This window comes from Lontra canadensis, unplaced genomic scaffold (genome assembly GCF_010015895.1).
Source record: "Lontra canadensis isolate GAN:19392208 unplaced genomic scaffold, GSC_riverotter_1.0 scaffold18, whole genome shotgun sequence".
NCBI classification, from domain to species: Eukaryota; Metazoa; Chordata; class Mammalia; order Carnivora; family Mustelidae; genus Lontra; species Lontra canadensis.
Window position 1 is genome coordinate 24,355,964 of NW_022631012.1, and position 19,207 is coordinate 24,375,170.

A 19,207-nucleotide genomic window follows, 5' to 3' on the forward strand; every position below is an offset into this window, starting at 1 on the left:
GGAGACATGTCTTGAAAGAACTTGCGTGGCCGATGTCAAAGAGGCTACTGTCTATGTTCTCATCTAGGACTCTGATAGATTCTTGCCTCACGTTGAGGTCTTTTATCCATTTCGAATTTATCTTTGTGTATGGTGTAAGAGAATGGTCGAGTTTCATTCTTATACACACAGCTGTCCAATTTTCCCAGCACCATTTATTGAAGAGACTTTTTTCCACTGAATATCTTTTCCTGCTTGGTTGAAGATTAGTTGACCATAAAGTTGTAGGTCCATATCTGGGCTCTCTGCTCTGTTCCATTGGTCTATGTGTCTCCTTTTGTACCAGTACCATGCTGTCTTGGTGATCACAGTTTTGTAGTAAAGCTTGAAATCAGGCAACATGATGCCCCCAGTTTTGTTTTTCTTTTTCAGCATTTCCTTAGCAATTCAGGGTCTCTTCTCATTCCATAGAAATTTTAGGATTGTTTGTTCCAGCTCTTTGAAAAATGCTGGTGGAATTTTGATTGGGATGGCATTGAAAGCAGAGATGGCTCTAGGCGATATAGATATTTTAACAATGTTTATTCTCCCAATCCATGAGCATGGAATGCTTTTCCATCTTTCTGTGTCTTCAACTTCTTTCATGAGTGTTCTGTAGTTCCTCAAGCATAGATCTTTTACCTCTTTGGTTAGGTTTATTCCCAGGTGTCTTATGATTCTTGGTGCTATAGTAAATGGAATTGATTCTCTAATTTCCCTTTCTATATTTTCATTGTTATTGTACAAGAAAGCAACTGATTTCTGTACATTGATTTTGTATCCTGCCACGTGACTAGTAGTTTGGGGGTGGAATCTTTTGAATTCTATGTTCTTGATCATTTCCTGTCTAGTTGCTCTATCAATTTTGGTAAGAAATTCTTCAACTATAATTGTGTATTTTCTATTTTTCCTGTGTTTCTTTTCAGAACTGTCAGTTTTTACTTCACTTACTTTATAGCTTTTTGTTTGGTTATACATGTTTAGATGGCTCTCTTGGTGGTATGATCCTTATTTCTTTATATAATGCCCTTTCTGTCCCTGGTAATTTTATTTTGAAGTCTATTTTATCTGATGTTACTATACTTTTGCTTTAATTATGTTTGCATAATATATATTTTCTAGTCTTTCTTCTTTTCAATCTTCCTGTATCATCAGTGTCACTATAGTTGCAAAAAATTTCTTATAGAAAATGTAAGTCTGGATAAGGTTTTTTAATCCACTCTGACCATCTCTTTTATTTAGACCATTTATATTTAATGTGATTTTGATACGTTAAAGCTTAAGTTTGCCATTTAAATTTTTCTTTCCTGTAACCTTCCTTTTTTATCTTGTTTATTTATTTATTTGATGGAGAGACACACAGCAAGAGAGGAACACAAGCAGGGCGAGTGGGAGAGGGAGAAGCAGGCTTCGGGCTGAGCAAGGAGCCCGATGCAAGGCTCGATCCCAGGACCCTGGGATCATGACCTGAGCCAAAGGCAGACGCTTAACAACTGAGCTACTCAGGCTCCCCACCTGTTTTCTTTCTCTATTTTCTTTTTACTATATTGTTGCAAGTTTTTGAAATATTTTTATAATAAAATTTTGATTCACCTATAGCATTTTAAATGTATCTCATTGTATAGCTTTTTCAAATGATTGCTCTAGGATGCATATTTTATTTATATAATTTATCACAATCTACTAGTGTTGTCATTTCTCCAGTTCAAGTGAGATGCAGAAAAAAGTTTTATGTTCCTTCAACTGTCCTATTTATAATATGATCCCCTTACATATTTCATATATATATATATATGTATTTAGAATCACATCAGAAAGTTTTTTTTTGTTTGTTTGTTTGTTTGTTTGTTTTTTTAACCTGACTCCCCTCACCCTCTGGTAACTATCAGTTAGTTGTCCTTAGCTAAGAGTCTGTTTTTGGTTGGCCTCTCTCTCTTCTCGCCTTTGCTCATTTATTTTGTTTCTTAAATTCCACATATGAGTGAAATCATGTGGTTTTTTCTTTTTTTTCTGACTGACTTATTTTGCTTAGCATAATACTCTGTAGCTCCATCCATGTCATTGCAAATGGCAAGACTTCATTCTTTTTTATGGCTGTGTAATATTCATATATATTCATACACACACACACACACACACACACACACACACACACACACCATTTCTTCTTTATCCATTCATCAGTCAGTGGACACTTGGGCTATTTCCATAATTTGGCTATTGTAGATAAGGCTACTACAAACATCACGGTGCATGTAACCCTCTGAATTAATATTTTTGTATTCTTTGGGTAAATATCTAGTAGTACAATTGCTGGATCATAGGATAGTTCTATTTTTAAAAATTTTTTTGAGGAATCTCCATACTGCTTTCAGTTTGTATTCCCACTGACAGTGTAAGAAGGTTCCCCTTTCTCTTCAACCTTGCCAACACTTGTTTCTTGTGTTGTTGATTTTAGTCATTCAGACAGGTGTGAGGTGATATCTCATTGTAGTTTTGATTTGTATTTCCCTCATTCATCCCTGGTGAAAAGATGCTGAGTGTCTCTTCATATGTCTATTGGCCATCTGGATGTCTTCTTTGGAAAAACATCTATTCATGCGTTCTGCCCATGTTTTAGTTGGATTATTCATTTTTTGGATGTTGAGTTGTATAAGGTCTTTAAAATATTTTGGATCCTAACCCTTTATCAGATACATCATTTGCAAATGTCTTCTCCCATTCTGTAGGTTGCCTTTTAGTTTTGTAGATTGCTTTTTTTTTTAAAGATTTTATTTATTATTTTGACAGAGATCAGAAGCAGGCAGAGAGGCAGACAGAGAGAGAGGGAGGAAGCAGGCTCCCTGCTCAGCAGAGAGCCCGATGTGGGGCTCGATCCCAGGACCCTGAGATCATGACCTGAGCCGAAAGCAGAGGCTTAACCCACTGAGCCACCCAAGCACCCCATAGATTGCTTCCTTTGCTGCGCATTATTTTGATTAAGTCCCAATAGTTTACTTTTGCTTTTGTTTCCCTTGCCTCAAGAGACATACCTAGAAACAAGCTGGTATAGCCCAAGTCAAAGGTTACAACTTGTGTTCTCCTCTAGGGTTTTGATGGTTTCATCACATTTAGGTCTTTTATGCTATTTTGTACATTTCTGTATGGTCTAAGAAAGTGATCCAATTTCGTTTCTGCATGCTGCTGTCCAGTTTCCTCATTCCATTTGTTGAAGAATCTTTTTCTCACTGGATATTCTTTCCTGCTTTGTCAAAGATTAGTTGAAAATATAATTGTCACCTCAGTTCTAGGTTTTCTATTCTGTTCCATTAATCTGTCGATTTTTGTGCCAGTTCCGTGCTGTTATTATCACTATAGCTTTGTGATATGACTTGAAGTTCAGAATCGTGATGTCTCCAGTTTTGCTTTTCTTTTTCAAAGTTGCTTTGGCTATTCAGGGTCTTTTGTGATTCCAAACAAATTTTAAGACTGTTGGAAAATTCTAGTTCTGTGAAAAATGCTGTTGGTATTTTCTGTTTTCAATAATAACTTAGAAAAGTAAAGATTTACCCACATGGTTGCTTAGCCTGTTCTATTATCTTTCCTCATGTTCCAAGGTTCCTTCTTTTATTGTTTCCTTTCTGTTTAGAGAACTTCCTTTAGCCATTTATTTGGGATAGGTCTAGTGACTCAAATTATCTTAGTTTTCTCTCATCTGATAATTTTTCAATTTCTCCTTAATTCCTGAAGTATGTATTTTTTCTGGATATAGGATTCTGGACAGTTCTTCCCCCCTGCACCCCACCCCAACACTCAAAATTATTGTGTTATTTCCTTCTTGCCTTCATGGTTTCTAATGAGAAATAAACTATATTTAAGATTAATTTTCTGCTATAGGACTTGATTATGTCCTGTGTCTTCAAGATTTTTCTTTGTCTTTAGTTTTCAGAAGTTTAACTGTGATACGTCTTGGCAATTCCATGCCAAGACTCCATGTTTGGAGTCCACTCAATTTCTTGAATCTATAGGTTTATGCCTTTTATCAAAATTGGGAACTTTGTAGCTATTATTTCTTCAAGTTCTTCTTCACGGCTGTCTTCTTTTTCTTCTTTTTTTCCAAGACTCTGATGACACATAAATGTCACCCATATTGTTACAGACTAAGAGATCCCTGAAGTCCTGTTTTCTTTTTATATTATTTGTGTGTGTGTGTGTGTGTGTGTGCATGCATATGCCTATTATCTCTGCATTGTTTAAATTGGACATTTTTGTAATGTCTCCTTTTTCCAGGTCACTAATTCTTTCCTCTGTCCTCTCCATTCTGCCACTGAGCCCAGATACTGAGTTTTTCAGTTGGTTATTGTAGTTTTTCAGTTCTAATACTCCTTTTGGGTTTTTGTTTGTTGTTGTTGTTTTTTTTTTCTGTCTCTTTTCTTTGTTTAGATTTTCTATTTATTTGATAAAATTCTGTACTTTTTAATGTGTCTCAAGAGTGCTTGTAATTATTTATTTAAAACATTTTTATGATGGTTGTTAAAAATCTTCAGTAATTCTAATATCTCTCTCATCTCAGTGTTGGAATCTACTGGTCATCTTTTTTTCATTTAGTTTAACATATTCCTGTTTCTTGATATGATGAGTGACTTTTAACCAAGTCTTGGGTATTTTTGATATTATAAGACTCTAGAAATTATTTAAGCTTTGTATTTTAGTGGCTTACTCAGATACCATTCCAGTAGGAGAATGGGAATGGAGATCACTACCTCATTACAGCCTGGTGGGGTAGAGGTTCAGCTTCTGCATTTGGCTTCTCTTCATTACTTCTTGGCAGGACTGGATACTCTAGTTCCCCATGTGATCCTCACTGTCACCACGGAGGGAGGGAGTTCACAAATACAACATGAAACTATTTACAACATAGTGAATTTCAGTCTTGTGACATACTATGATTGGTTTTTATCTATCTATCAAACATTCAACAATTTCACAGAAGTACTAAAAAAAGATACAATGAGTAGATAAGACGAAGGCCCCAATAAGAGTGGATGGGCTCTGGAACCAGTCACAATTACAAAAGTAATACAGCATGATGAAAACCAACGTTACAATGGGAATCTAAGATCTTACATTTTAATCCTGACTCTGTTACTACCCAGCTTTGTAAATTGCTAAACTCACTCAACTTCTCTGGCCTTGGTTTTGTAAAGAGGAAAGAGTTTTGCCAATTGGGCTATTATTTATTTTTCTGTTTTAATCTTCCATGATTAGCTAGTTAAAATGATAATTAAAGAGGATGGCACGTCAAAAGTTCAACATACATATCAGATCAATTTTGTAAATATAGTCATTATTATAATTAGTGCAAATAAAACCTTGAGGTGAAATGATATAATGAAATTTTGAAGAAACATAGCCTCTTTGAGCTCACAAAAGTCATGCACACTTATAGCTGAAGAAGTAACTTGGACTTCTTTTCAAAGCCCAGAATTCCATCTACCTGTAGCAGAATCACTCGGTGAACTTGCTAAATACAGATTTCCTGAGATCAAGCCTCAATCAATATGAACTTATTTTCTGAAGTGAAAACCAAAGAGCCCTCTTTATGAATATTATATACACTAATAGTTATGAGCCACTGCTTTAGGCTCCAAGAAATTATCTTCAACACTCAAGAAAAAAAAGTTAGTATGTTATATCCAAAGAGAATAATGGGTCAAGGAATTTAAATTCTTGAAATCAAATATAAACAATTATGATTAGGGTGAAATAGAGTTTATACTTTTGAAATAATATAACTACGCAGTTACTCTGGCAAGCTTATGTTTTAAATAATCCAATAAATTTGGATGGAGATCAAATAAAAACACGTGACACACAACTGTAAGAAGGCTAACATTTATAATGAATTCTAATTATGAGTATTTCAAAGGACCCCAAGGCCATTTATTTCTATGTGTAAAGCAAGAAAGAAGGACAACTGAGTTTACTTCCTGGTATAAGTGGTAAAAGGTTATTATATCTTACACATAGAAGATATTCAACAAATATCAACTTTCATCTTCTCAACCACAGAGAGAAAAACATCTGCAAATGATCATGGTAAAGAAACACTTGGAATATCTAGTATAACCCACTCACTCAATATGATAAATTTCAAAAACAACTTGAACTTTATATAAAATGCCTTATGGGGGCACCTGGGTGGTTCAGTCAGTTAAGCATCTGCCTTCAGCTCAGGTCATGATCCCAGGGTCCTGGGATAGAGCCCTGTATCCCGGCTTCCTGCTCAGTGGGGAGTCTGCTTCCCCTTCTCCTTCTGCCCCTCCCCCACTCCTGCTCTCTTGTTCACTCACTCTCTCTCAAATAAATAAAATCCTTAAAACAATAAGCAAACCAACAAACAAGCAAAGGCCGTACTATACCTGTAATATTGTCATACGGGTGAGCATATTTTTCTGATGAGATGTTTCATAATCATCAAATCCTCAAGAAAGTACTATGATGCCAAGAGCTTAGCACATTAGTTTACATTCTTAGAGCATTATAGCTTAAAAGATACATATAATAACTTACTCTACCTTTTGTAACTTTTTCTATATGGTCCTTTTTCTATAAGGAAAAATTCATTGAGTATCTTTTGTCCACTTAATGCAGGAGCTGCATGGACAAATAAAAAGGTATTTGCTTTCAAGAAGCTCACATACTGGGGCGCCTGGCTGGCTCAGTCAGTGAAGCGTCCAACTCTTGGTTTGGGTTCAGGTCAGGATCTCAGGTGGCCAGATCAAGCCCCGTGTCAGTCTCCATGCTTACGGCAGAGTCTCTTCTCTCCCCCTCCTTCTCTTTCTGCTCGCTCCCCCTCTCACCCCCAGCTCATGCACTCTCTCTCTCTAAAATAAATAAATAAATCTTTATTTAAAAAAAAAAAAGAAGCTCACATACTGGAACCAGAGGAATAAATCACGTGAGAGTGATAATAACATTAATTCTTTGCTATTTTTGATAGCAGAAAAATAAGAAAATAAGTGAATTAAGTTCCTTCGCCTGTCTAAGCCAGTGATGTTGCCGAGGTTAGATGCTCTTCCTTCATTAAGTCATTAATGGGTGCAATGTGTGTTTGGAATTTGTATCTTATGTTTTATAATAGGATGTCAGACTAGATTATGATTCACATTAGCTTATGCTTATTATAATCAAGATGTATGGTTTTCTGAAGATTCCAGATGATTAAAAGCACTATTACAGGACTTAACTTTAGGATTCCCTAACTGATCTTACTTGCTGAGAACGGGAGGTTACATTTGCAAGCTAACACACATGCATGCAGGCAACATTCATGCACATACAATTCTATTACCTTTCATTATATTAAGTTTTCTGAATAATGAAAATCAAGAACCAGCTTTTCAAAGTATTGGAGATTTTTTAAAGGAGCCATACAGATTTTACTTCCTGGAGTTTAAAATATTTATTTTTATCATATCCATCACATTCTAGAAAAAAAGAAACACTCTGCTCACCATTACTCTTTGCATCACGTGCCTATTGCTAAGTCACAGTTGAGATTAAAATTACAAATACATGATGATAAAAGAAATAAATGCATAGCATAAGCAGGCATGACGTTCTACGGAAAGAAATTTGCATGCAAGCTTGTGCCCATGAACATGAGAATTCAGTTAGGGATGAAACCTGAAGCACATTCTCATGACAGGATGAATCTATTAGTGTAGTTAAGTATTTGCAGACCTTATTCATTTCCAAATACTTTACTAATGCCGGAAACAAGACAATTCCTGGCTTGTAAAACAGAACAAACCACCCTAAAACATCTGGCATACTTACACACTTTTCGCTGTCAAATACATAGCACAAATGTTTATTTGACTCAGAATCTTTGCATATGAAAGTGAATATCCTCTTGTCAGTTTTGTCATCTGCACAAAATGATATTCTATGAAGCTGGCAATTGTGTTGGACTTCCTGCGAACACAAACGGAAATAGACAGTTGAGATTTTTGCCCACTTTCTGAAATACCAGCTTGTGTTCATAACATACAACTCATGACTTTAAAAGTGAAACAATCATATGTCGAAGTTCGGTTTATAATCACATACACCCAAACTTAAACAAACACGTGCAGGAGACGGGCCTCCTGATTCAGACTAAACTCCGGTGGATCTCAGCGGGACTTAGAGAAACACAAGCAGGATATGGAAGGGTCAGAGGTGCGTGCACTTTCTGATTGCAAGGGACCGTGAGAGACTACTTTAAACTCTGAAATTCCACTTAGAAGAACACCGAGGCCCCGAGAATTAAGATGCTTCCACAAGATTACAGAATTAGCAGAACTCTTTTTTACCAGAACATTTTCATTTTACCTTACTTCTCCTCACTAACAGTACAGTTTAAAACATAAATTCTTCTGCACATGATTTCCTATGAAACACACCACCATTTCAACCTTAGTTTTCACATCAAATCGTATTTTACATGTCCTCATGAGGAAGGTCTACATATCAAGCATCTTAATTACTGAATCAACCCTACTAATCAGAAATATATATACAGTTACAGTTCTGTATTTTTCATATATGCACATACATATTTTATATATATAAATATATATATTTAATATATATATATTATATATAACAGACATATAATATATACATTCTAACATCTGTCCAAGTTCAGGGTTTGATACGTCCGCTTTGATGAGATCTGATCTTTCACTCTGATTCTCATTACTGCTCATCGGACTGAAAATGAGCAAATAAGATATAGAAATAGATGTTAAGAGAATTTGTTTATAGCACTGTATTTTTTCCCTGCATACAAACCAAATGGTAAGTCATCAAAGGCAAGCATGAAAATTAGAATGAGGAAGCGCACTATACGAATGTAACATTTCTGTCATCACTGGATAGCTTGATGCATCCATTTCGACAGCAGGAAGGAACAATGCCAAAAAGAGGGGCTCAACTCACCACAGCATCTGATGAGGATGTCTTCCCTTTCTTGGGGTTAGTGCTAAGATGGACAATGGCCATATCTGTCTGAGACTGTCCTTCTATACTTTTTCTGATTGGCCAGTCTTTTTTTTGCTGACCTATTTTTTATTTTAGTGTTAATACTGTCAATCAAACAATACTGAGCCACCCTGCAGCTTCCAAATATTGAGAGCAGGCACACACCAGTTTGTAAATAGTATCCTCATGTTAATGATAATATAGAGGAAATATCATGACTATGTAACAGAGAAAAACGACTGATTTTTTTTTTTTTTCTACTTGTAGGAGAAACTACAAGTAACATGAAAACACACCATTCACATAGGCTGGTGGTAAAGCATCCACAGGCCCTGTTCACTTACCACCCCGTATGGTCACAGAAAGCCTTTAGTAATGCCAGTCGGGAATCGTTTTAACTTTTTGTTTAGATTGACAGAGCTATCTTCTGACAAAAGAATACTAGGAAGCTAAAACTTGTAATTTTATTTTTTTTGTGAATTTTTTGTTATTGTGATAAATCTTTGTGAATTTTAAATGTAGCCCTAATTTTTGATGAGACTGGACAGACTTGGGAACACAGTCAAGCACAGTGAAAACACAATTACACTTTAACACTGACCATATTTTATTGGAGTCAGAACAAAGAATAAGGAAATCCCCATTTCACTCACACCACCTCTTTCCACCACTGCATGATCTTCGTTTGAAGGATTAGTGAGAAAAGAAGAAAGGGAAAACACACAGAAACAGACTGGAGCCCACTGAGATGGCTTTTCTCTTCTCTCTTCATTCAACCACATGGCATAGAAAAATAGTCTATTTTCTATGAAGTCCATTTTAGATTAATAAAGAATTTTTAACTCCTACCTCATACATGTACAAAATTTAATATAAATAAATTTATTTAACGAGCATGATATTTTTTTCGCTACAACTAAATAAAATAATCCGAAGCAGAAAGAACAGCAGACCTTGCTCTGATTCATGTAGGTCTCCCCAAACGACACTTCCTACACTCGTGTCTGAGAACAGGCTGTATCAGAGTTACATGGGGTGGTGCTAGGTTTGTTTTTATGATATACAGGCGAAGTCTTTTCAGCAGATTCTGAACCTGAAAGTCCTGAGTGGATTCTAGCAACCAGGACTCCCAGGAATCTCCTCGGGGTCCTGATGCTCAGTGGAGCTGGTAAAACCTTTTTTAGGTTATTTTCTTTTAGTGGATCCAAAAAATGGTACGTTCTATGTATAGATGAAGAGTTCAGATTCTCTATGTTCATATGTAATATATGGGTAAAGAGTCAGTTGCTCTCTCTTCAAATGCAATATTATTGAATTTATAAGATATTTCCAAGATTTTAAAACTCCAAGATTGCTTTGATTTGGTAGGGATGAAAAAAGAGATTTTTTTTTTCCCTATTAAAAGCTTGGGAAAACTTATACGTTTTTAGGGAAAAATTCAATTGGGTCTCTTAATAATTAGCTATTAAGTCTAGGAAATTGAGACCTGGGGACAGGGAGGGAAAGCTTTTGTGTCAGTGATTTGAGTAAGGCAAAATATAATGCTCAAAACTCAATCGGTTAATCATACTGAGTTGAATCCCACTGCACTGATGTTTGATAAATGAGATTTAGGATGGGGGAGGAAGTTACATCTGACAGTCCAAGTTTAGAGAACAGAGTGATACGGTTGACAGCTGTCAGTGCACAACTCACTAATACGGGGGACTTGTTACCAGGACTTCAGAATCACCAGCTGATGACACTGAGCTGCATTTGCATTCCCATGATCCACCTCTCTGTCTCCTTCTCTCACACGCGTGCACACACACGCACACACACAGACCCCACATATTAGCATTGGTCATCTTGTAGAATTAAGTCTTTATATTTTATGCTCTTCCAGGGATCTGTCATTATTAACTGTCAAGTGTAAACACGAATGAAGTTCTTTCTATACTCCGTGTTGAGCCATATTTCCATGTTGCCAACGGTCACCTTCTCACTGTGTCCTCACATGGCCTCTCCTCTGTGTTTGCACATCCCTGATGTCTTTATCAGGACCCCACCAGCTCCGGTAGATGAAGGCCTCATTAAGACCGCATGTAACCATAATTACCTTAAAAGCTCTACCTCCAAGGAGTCACATTGGGGCTTAGGGCTTCAACATAGGTATTTGGGGTAAAAACAATGAAGTCCATAACAAATCCATATTAATAAATGTGAAGCCAGAATGGGTTATACTTAAAATTTTTTTTCATTGGATTTGTAGGGGAAAAGGCTCTTAAATACAAGAACTTAAAAAGTTCATGATGTCTTATGGGGTGAATTATGTTCCCCCAAAATTCATACACGGAAGCCTTACCACCATCCCATACCTCAGAATGTGACTATATTTGAAGATAAGGTTTGAAAGCGGTGATTGCATTAAAGTAAGTTCATTAGGATGGTCCCTTGTCCAATGTGACTGGTGTCCTAATAAGAAAAGGAAACTGGATAGACACAGAGACACCAGGATGTATGTGCACAGACGACCGTGTGAAGAGGCAAGCAACAGGGCAGCCGTCGGCCAGCCGAGGAGAGGCCTCAGAGGAAACTGACACCACTGCCCTTGTTGTCTTAAGATTTCCTGCCTCCAGGACTGAGAAAGTAAATTTCTGTTTCTTTGAGCGACCATGTCTGTGGTATTATCATCACGGTGGCTCTAGCAAACTAATATGCACCGATTCCATCTACAGGTAATGAGAGGCCGTCCCGGACACTTCAACAAACAACACAGCTTTGTCTCCTCTCATACTCAGGGAACCACCCTTCACCCATCTCTTCCACAGCACACGAAGAAAAATTCCTGAAAACAAGACCAAACACTATTAAATACACTTCTATCCCCAAAACAGGCCACTTTGGAAGCACTCCCAAAAGTTGTTTTTCTCCTAAAAATTCTACAGGATCTTCAATTGTCATTAACTGAGAACTAGCCAGGTCCAGTTGGTAACCGATCTTACTTACTGAAATAGGAACATAACCTCAATTAATGGAAGTTTAGAGTGCTTGTGACACTCAAAAGGAAGACTCACCTTTGTTTTCGGTTCCAGAATTTTTACCCCATATATTGATATCTGCAGCTCAACTTTAGGGATTTTCTGGCCTTCAGATTTCTTGATATGTCTTGCAAACTACAAATGAAAAGTTATTCAGAAAACTCTAATTCTGTTTCCATGGAAAATGAACACAAAACATACATGTAATATGTATTTGGAGATTGTATTCAGTGCTAGACTTCTATTAAATAAATTATTACCCATTATAAAGTATTTTATAAACCCAAATAGCTTCAAAATATTTAGTCATCATAGTAATCTACCATTATTAGCATGAAATTCAGATACTCAGTAGCCTTTAGAAAATTTTTTAATACTTCTCTCATTATATTTAAACAATTATATTCATGCTAAGTAGTTAAGAAAATGCAAACTGTGGGAAGATAAGCAAAGATCAATTTATTTCTCTGTGTATCTTCTGTTTTTAATACCTTTAGAGAACTTACAGTTCACCAGTGCTGGATATACCATCTTTGCCATTTTTAGATGCTTACCTCATTTGGTATGTCATCCTACCCAATCAAATCAATGAATGCAAAGAGAAAGGTTACCAGATTTAAACTGAAGTTAAGAGTTGAAGTAATTATCCCAGCTAAAAGAACCAGACTCAGTCTAGCATTGTATCTTAAAAACCTAAACATTTTCCAATGCTTTCATAGTAATATTTATTGTAACTTCTTTTTTTAAAGTTTTTTGTTTCCATGTAATTAAGCTTATCAGCCTTTTCACTTTTTTTAAAGGTTTTGCTTATCTGTCAGAGAGACAGAGGGAGAGAGAGAGCACGAGCGCACCAGCAGGGAGGAGGGCAGCGGGAGAAGGAGACGCACACTCCTCACTGTGTAGGGAGCCTGACTCGGGACTTGATCCCAGAACCCTGAGATCATGACCGAGCTGAAGGCAGACGCTCGGCCAACTGAGCCACCCAGGAATCCCTTTCTTGTAACTTCTTACTGAACTGGTATGTGTATGCAAATGCTTGTTAGGTTTTGTTATAAAATAAAAAAAGAGAATCTCGACATCCATGCACTTTGTAAATGGAGTCCTGTCTCTCTCCCATCATTGCCAGATTTAGTGGTGGAAAAAATTCCAAGAGCCCAGTTAAATATGAATATTAAATGGTGACTTAAAAAAAAAAAAACCTTTTATTTTAGAATACACATCTACACTCCATACATATGTGTATACACATATAATGCATACATGCTGTTTAGTGTAAGTATGTCCCATGCAATATCTGGGACACATACTTAACACGAAGAATATTACTCATTGTTTATCTGAAGTTCAAAGTTGACCGAGTGTCCTGATTTTGGCAAGGCTGCTGGCAATGCTGCTCTGTCCCTACTTTACTTCTCTCTACCCTCCGCCACCTTTCTTTTTTAAAAAAAATGGTTGGGGGGGGGACTACGGAAAAAAAAAACAGGATTTTCTACCCCTCTTCTAGGGCCTCAAAATGTTATTCCCTACTATTGAAACATTTTTTCAGCATATGGGTCATCTCATTTGACTCAAAATAGACTACATGGGAGGCAGGGTGGGGTTTCAGTGTTCTCCTGTGAGTCGTATTTATCTGCACTGTGCATCTCTCTCTAACGTGGGACAGATGTGAGGACACATGGTATAGTCCCGTTCTAGAGCACAGAGTGGTTAAAAGCCCTTTTGTCTTTTCACGGCTCTGCACTGCCATCAGAGTGATGTAATTAATGCACACACGAATGCCTTCAAGTGTCTGCCGTGCTGTCCCGGGGAGGAGGAGAACCGGGAGGTATAACTTTTTAGCGACCTGTCTGTCCTGTTCTATGAAGGCAGGCAGCACTCATTTTGCATCCAGAAGTCTTACAGTCCACATATGAACTGGACGAAATCGTGCCAGATAATTTTTGCATGTCTTTAAGAAACATGTTTTGTTTTCAGACCTTAGAAAATTATTCCAGTTCTCTCCCAAAGAAAGTAGATTCAGTTTGCTTATTTTCCCTTCACAATCTCCTTCCTGTACCGGCATAATTAAAACAATTTGGGGGTTTTCACGTAGGAAGGCTCACAAAATAAACCAGTGGCTTCCACCTCTGTGACAGCCTCCGAGTAGAGCCACTCCCATCTCAAGCTGCAGCCCCAGGCTAAGTGGGCCTCCTGGACGCTGCTCTTTTCCAGAAACAAGACACTGAGCAGTGGCTCTTGCGGCATTTTCCACATCTGAACACAACCTCTCCTGTGACCTTTTAGTTTCCCAAAGTCTATCGCAGAACAACCACGGACATGAAACCTCACTGAGGGACTTCCCTTCCGCCAGGAAAAGAGAAGAAATCATGGAAGAAATGAAAAAAAGGAAAAAGTGGGGGCTACAGGTAGAAAAGAAAAAAAAAAAAAATAGAAGAGGAAGGAGGGAGGAAAAAGAAAACAAAAGAATGAGATAAAGAAAAAGGAATAAAATATCCAATCTAAGGGCATCTGAGACCTTTTTCTTTGCTTCTTATCAAGATGAAGTAATTGTGCTCAAAAAAGACTGACAGGTCACCCAATCCAGTACCTTGGTCATAGAACCGGCTTGTAACAGTCAGGTTGAGAATCTAGTTTTGTAGCTACCCACTAAGTAACTCTTTTCTTTTGCACAACACATTTTCTACATTAAAAAAAATAAACTTCCCAGTTTTACTTTCATGCATATCAAGGCTTATGATGGTTATTGGTTTCAACTGCTGCATGTTGTTGCAAACGACGACACCTAAGGTTATATTTGCTCAATCTGTAGGTTAAACAGAATATTCTCACTCCTGTCCATTTTTCTCCGAAATCGAAGATTACTGCATTAAGTTTGCATGCCCCCTCTAACTCAAAGCCTGACAGACCTCTTAACTGTGCTCCACAATACTTCTAATTTACAGGCTGAAGACTGCTCATCATTCTTACTTACATTATATTCTTCTGTCTCCCTATTTGCTACTTGAATGTTAATGCCTGAGGAGCCTTTTGTGAATTTCTTTCCATGTTTGCTTCAGTGGATTCATTCTTGGTAGTCTAGATAGTGATCTACCCATCAAAATTTGTATATAATAATCCAATAAAAAATATTCAAAGGGGGTAAAGCCTAAGCATCTGGAGGATATCTGGATACAACAAACAAATACACAGAAACAATCCTTGACCACCATTAAAAGATAGGGAAAAATGAAGTATTTTACTGGAAATTCATAGTTACTTAAGTATATGTCACTAGAAAGTAGAACAGCTACAGAAAATTTCTTACAGGGAGGACCACTGTGTTTCAACAGCACAATCATGCAATTTCTATTTATTTCTCAAAGGACTTTAAAACAATGAAATCTAACTATACTGCTAAGGGAATATACATTATTAGGAAAGAAAACCAATGAATTTATTACTATGAGTCAAATATTCAGAGCTACTCTTCCTCTTTGTGGTTCTTATAAATTGTTAACTTCATTAAGGATATTCCTAATAATCCTACAGGGAATCAGCTGTGTATGTATGTATGTATGTATAAATTAAATTAAGCCCTAACAATTAAATAACTGGTTATGAAGAAAAAACAGTACTATGCTACATAGAGAGAGTGAGGTCGGAAAAAAGACCAAGATTAGAGGAACTCAGCAGCAATTCCCAAAGCCTCCTTTGCTGAGGGAGCATCCCGTAATTTTAATCTAGCTGTATGGGGTGCGGGATCTCGCCTCTAACACTGGGGTCGAGGAATGCTGGGCCCCTGCTTATCTCCCAGAGAAACTAAGAAGCTTTGGACATATATGCCAATATTCATCCACATGTAAACATCACGAGCAGACTGTTTATAAAATATGTTCTGTCCTCTGACATTTGTCCTAGTTGTATTGATAAAAATAAATAAAACACTACAAAAAATGAAATTCATTACAATAATAACAATAACTTATTAACACTTAATAATTTAATATTAAATATACAGAAGTTGAGAGGGTTTTTAAATTCTTACATTTTGGAAAATTTGTTATTTTCTTAAATCTTGGGGCTAAAACAGGATTAAAAATTAGAAATGGTTGACCATGACTGAGAAACAGAAAATATATTGTTATGGCAAATATGAAATCTTAAGGTAAAAATTTTAACACTTATATTGGGGTGCCTGGGTGGCTCAGTGGGTTAAAGCCTCTGCCTTCAGCTCAGGTCATGGTCTCAGGGTACTGGGATCGAGGCCCGCATCGGGCTCTCTGCTCAGCAGGGAGCCTGCTTCTCTCTCTCTCTCAGTCTGCCTCTCTGCCTACTTGTGATCTCTCTCTCCATCAAATAAATAAATAAAAATCTTTAAAAAAGAAATTTTAACACATAAAATTATTTAAGAAAAAATTTATAAAATAAATTCTCTATAAAATAATAGAAAAGCTGTATGTAATAAAATCAAAATTTAAAAATTTTTCTTGAAAAATAATCAGGCATCATTAAACATAGGAGCATAAAAAAATACACTATTGAAAATATTCTAAGTATCCTGTCATCTTATATTAATCCTAAATTTTTAAGTTCTTATCAGAAACCAGTACCTAAAGTATTACAAAGTTTTGAAAAATGAGCAAATACAAATAAAATATTAACTTATCTGGCAAGTAAAATTAAATGCTGAAGTGTAATGGATAAAAAGGCAATCAGAATACATATATAAAATAAACAGGAAATTAAAATGGGGGATGTGTACACAAAACAGTTAATGAGCAATTTTTTTTTTTTTTTGGTAGAACCACAGCACCACCTTCTGGCCATTCCCTCATGACAACAGAATTAAAAAGGAGCCAGAGTCTACATTTCTAAAATAAATGCAAATATTCTTGAAGGCTTTGAATTGTAGCTCTGACCTCTGACACCAAGATATATATAAAATAAAATTAGATAAAAAAAACATTGTTTTATTTATTTTAGTTTATGTATCATTACCCTTAAATACACTTTCCTGATCTATAAAATTTTTGCAATCAGCAGCATAAAGATTGCTTATTAGATAAACATTTATTCTGGAAGACAGGTGAAAAACAAAAATTATCAAGTGAACATGCATTTTTTAAAAACTATACTGCATACTAACTACAAATCACATTCTTTTATTAGCGGGAATACATTCCCAAATATAAAATAACATAAGAACTGCAAAAAGTCTCCAGAAAATGTATGAAAAATAGCTACTGTTTAAAAGCACTTAATTTCAAATACCTCTACATGTCACCTGGTCATAGTGTAATTTAATCCTTTTGGTTTGGGATCTGAGTTGACGGAATAAAAACACATAAAGACATAAAGACACATTAAAGTCTAGACATAAAGACACATTAAGTATAAATACCATTTTTCTTCTATAAAAAATTCTGATTGTAGTGAAGCTGGATTTGTTGCTGAGTTTGCAATATTTTGAATATTTGAATATTTTTTGAATTTTTGAATATTTGAATATTTTGAAGAGAATATTATTCTAAATGTTCACAGTTCATAAATGTTCACAGTTCATAAACTGTGAGGTCTTTCTAATCTTCTGTTAGTACTTAAAAGTACTGATCAAACAAGGCCAAGTCTGAATTATTACCTAATGAATGAGCAATGGAAAGAAATGACTGCCCAGTTCACTTTTTTCCCAAATGGGAGAGATATCATTTTGGAAACTTTCAGCATATTTTCTTGGAAGCAGTAGTAAATGATTTACGTGTAAAGTGCATAGATAAACTTATTATCCATTTTACTTTCTTCCCCCAGAATACGCGCCAGCCCACCTAAACTGTTCTTCAGTTTAAACATCAGCAGACTCCACCTGATAAGACATTCTCAAGGCAGAGAGGCATGTTTTTCATGTTGAGGACTTTGCCAGCCAAGACCAAAGGCCTCTCCCTCTTGTGAAATAACTGGATAATCTCTAAACTAAAGAAAGTTAGAGCAGGTTTGTTTCTGGGAAAAACCGTGAGAATACAGCAAAAACCAGTGAATTATGTAAAAAAACAAAAAATGCAGTCGTTTGCTAGATTTTCTTAATGAGATAAAGATGAGAATTCTATTGAAGGAATTTTTCAATTCTTCATATCTCAGTGAGAACAGGGTCTTCTGGAATGGGGCACACTTAGAAAAATGTGCTAAGATACGTGGCATTTTACAGAGAATTTTCTCAGGAAACGTGATAATGAGTATGGATTTGCTTATTTAATGTCTCTTCTGCTCTCTTGGTCTCACCAGTCCCCATGTCTGCGCAGGGATACAGCCACATCCTCTGGGATTTGGCATTAGGACATCTTCAACACATGGTGTCGCAAAATTCTGCTTTGGAACCCACTCTAACTCCACACTTCCCGCTAGCGGACGTGATCTCCTGTTAGAGCTGCTACGCCCTCACCAGCCTCTGAGTCAGGGCATGGGTCACCCTTGTCCAAGCAAGTAAAGTCAAGCTACTGAATGCCAACCTTGGGGAACACTGCCACTTTTTGTTGTTGTTGAACAGGAGAAATTATGGACAAATAGGAAGAATGTGCCACATTAAAAAAAAAATAATCGTTTATTATTAAATGTGTTTCCCTGATCTGGTTGATATTTACTACCTTTTAATAGGACAAAGCTAGTATCTGCCACAAAGCTATTCACACTTTGAATATGCATCAACCTACTGATGACTTAAGACAGGATAAACACATGAGACTTCCATCTGGAGGCCCTCCCCTACCTTGAGTTTTCTGACAGCATCTCTCACAACTTCTGTTCCTTTAGGCTGCTCCACTTCTGTACTGCCAAGAAACTGAAAATGGCCATTTGTCAGATGCAGGCTTTACCACGTCGTACATCACTGTATCACTTTGAACTGTAACATGGCATAACCGCATACACATGGGGGGCGCCTGGGTGGTTCAGTCAGTTAAGCGTCTGCCTTCGGCTCGGGTCGTGATCCCAGGGTCCTGGGATGGACTCCCACGTCGGATTTCCTGCTCAGCAAGGAGTCTGCTTCTGCCTCTCCCTCTGCCCCTAACCACGCCCCTCGTGCTCTCTCTGTCCCTCAAATAAATAAAATCGCTAAAATAACAACGACGACAATATACACATGTAATGATAATAATCCAAACCCAAATCCTACTTAAGCAGATTTATTAATT

The 19,207-nt window shown here is 36.6% G+C and overlaps 1 protein-coding gene across 5 annotated transcripts in view; it reads right to left on the reverse strand.

Annotated features, from left to right (window-relative positions):
• The window catches only part of GULP1 (GULP PTB domain containing engulfment adaptor 1), a 95,389-nt gene that overhangs the window by 33,523 nt on the left and 42,659 nt on the right, over positions 1–19,207 (reverse strand). For all 5 annotated transcript variants that reach the window (XM_032860261.1, XM_032860259.1, XM_032860258.1 and 2 more), the window contains exons 3-5: positions 18,784–18,855; positions 12,084–12,182; positions 7,840–7,977 (exon numbers count right to left, since the gene is read on the reverse strand). In XM_032860261.1, coding sequence (XP_032716152.1) covers positions 7,840–7,977; positions 12,084–12,182; positions 18,784–18,855 — 309 coding nt within the window. The remainder of the gene's footprint in view (positions 1–7,839; positions 7,978–12,083; positions 12,183–18,783; positions 18,856–19,207) is intronic.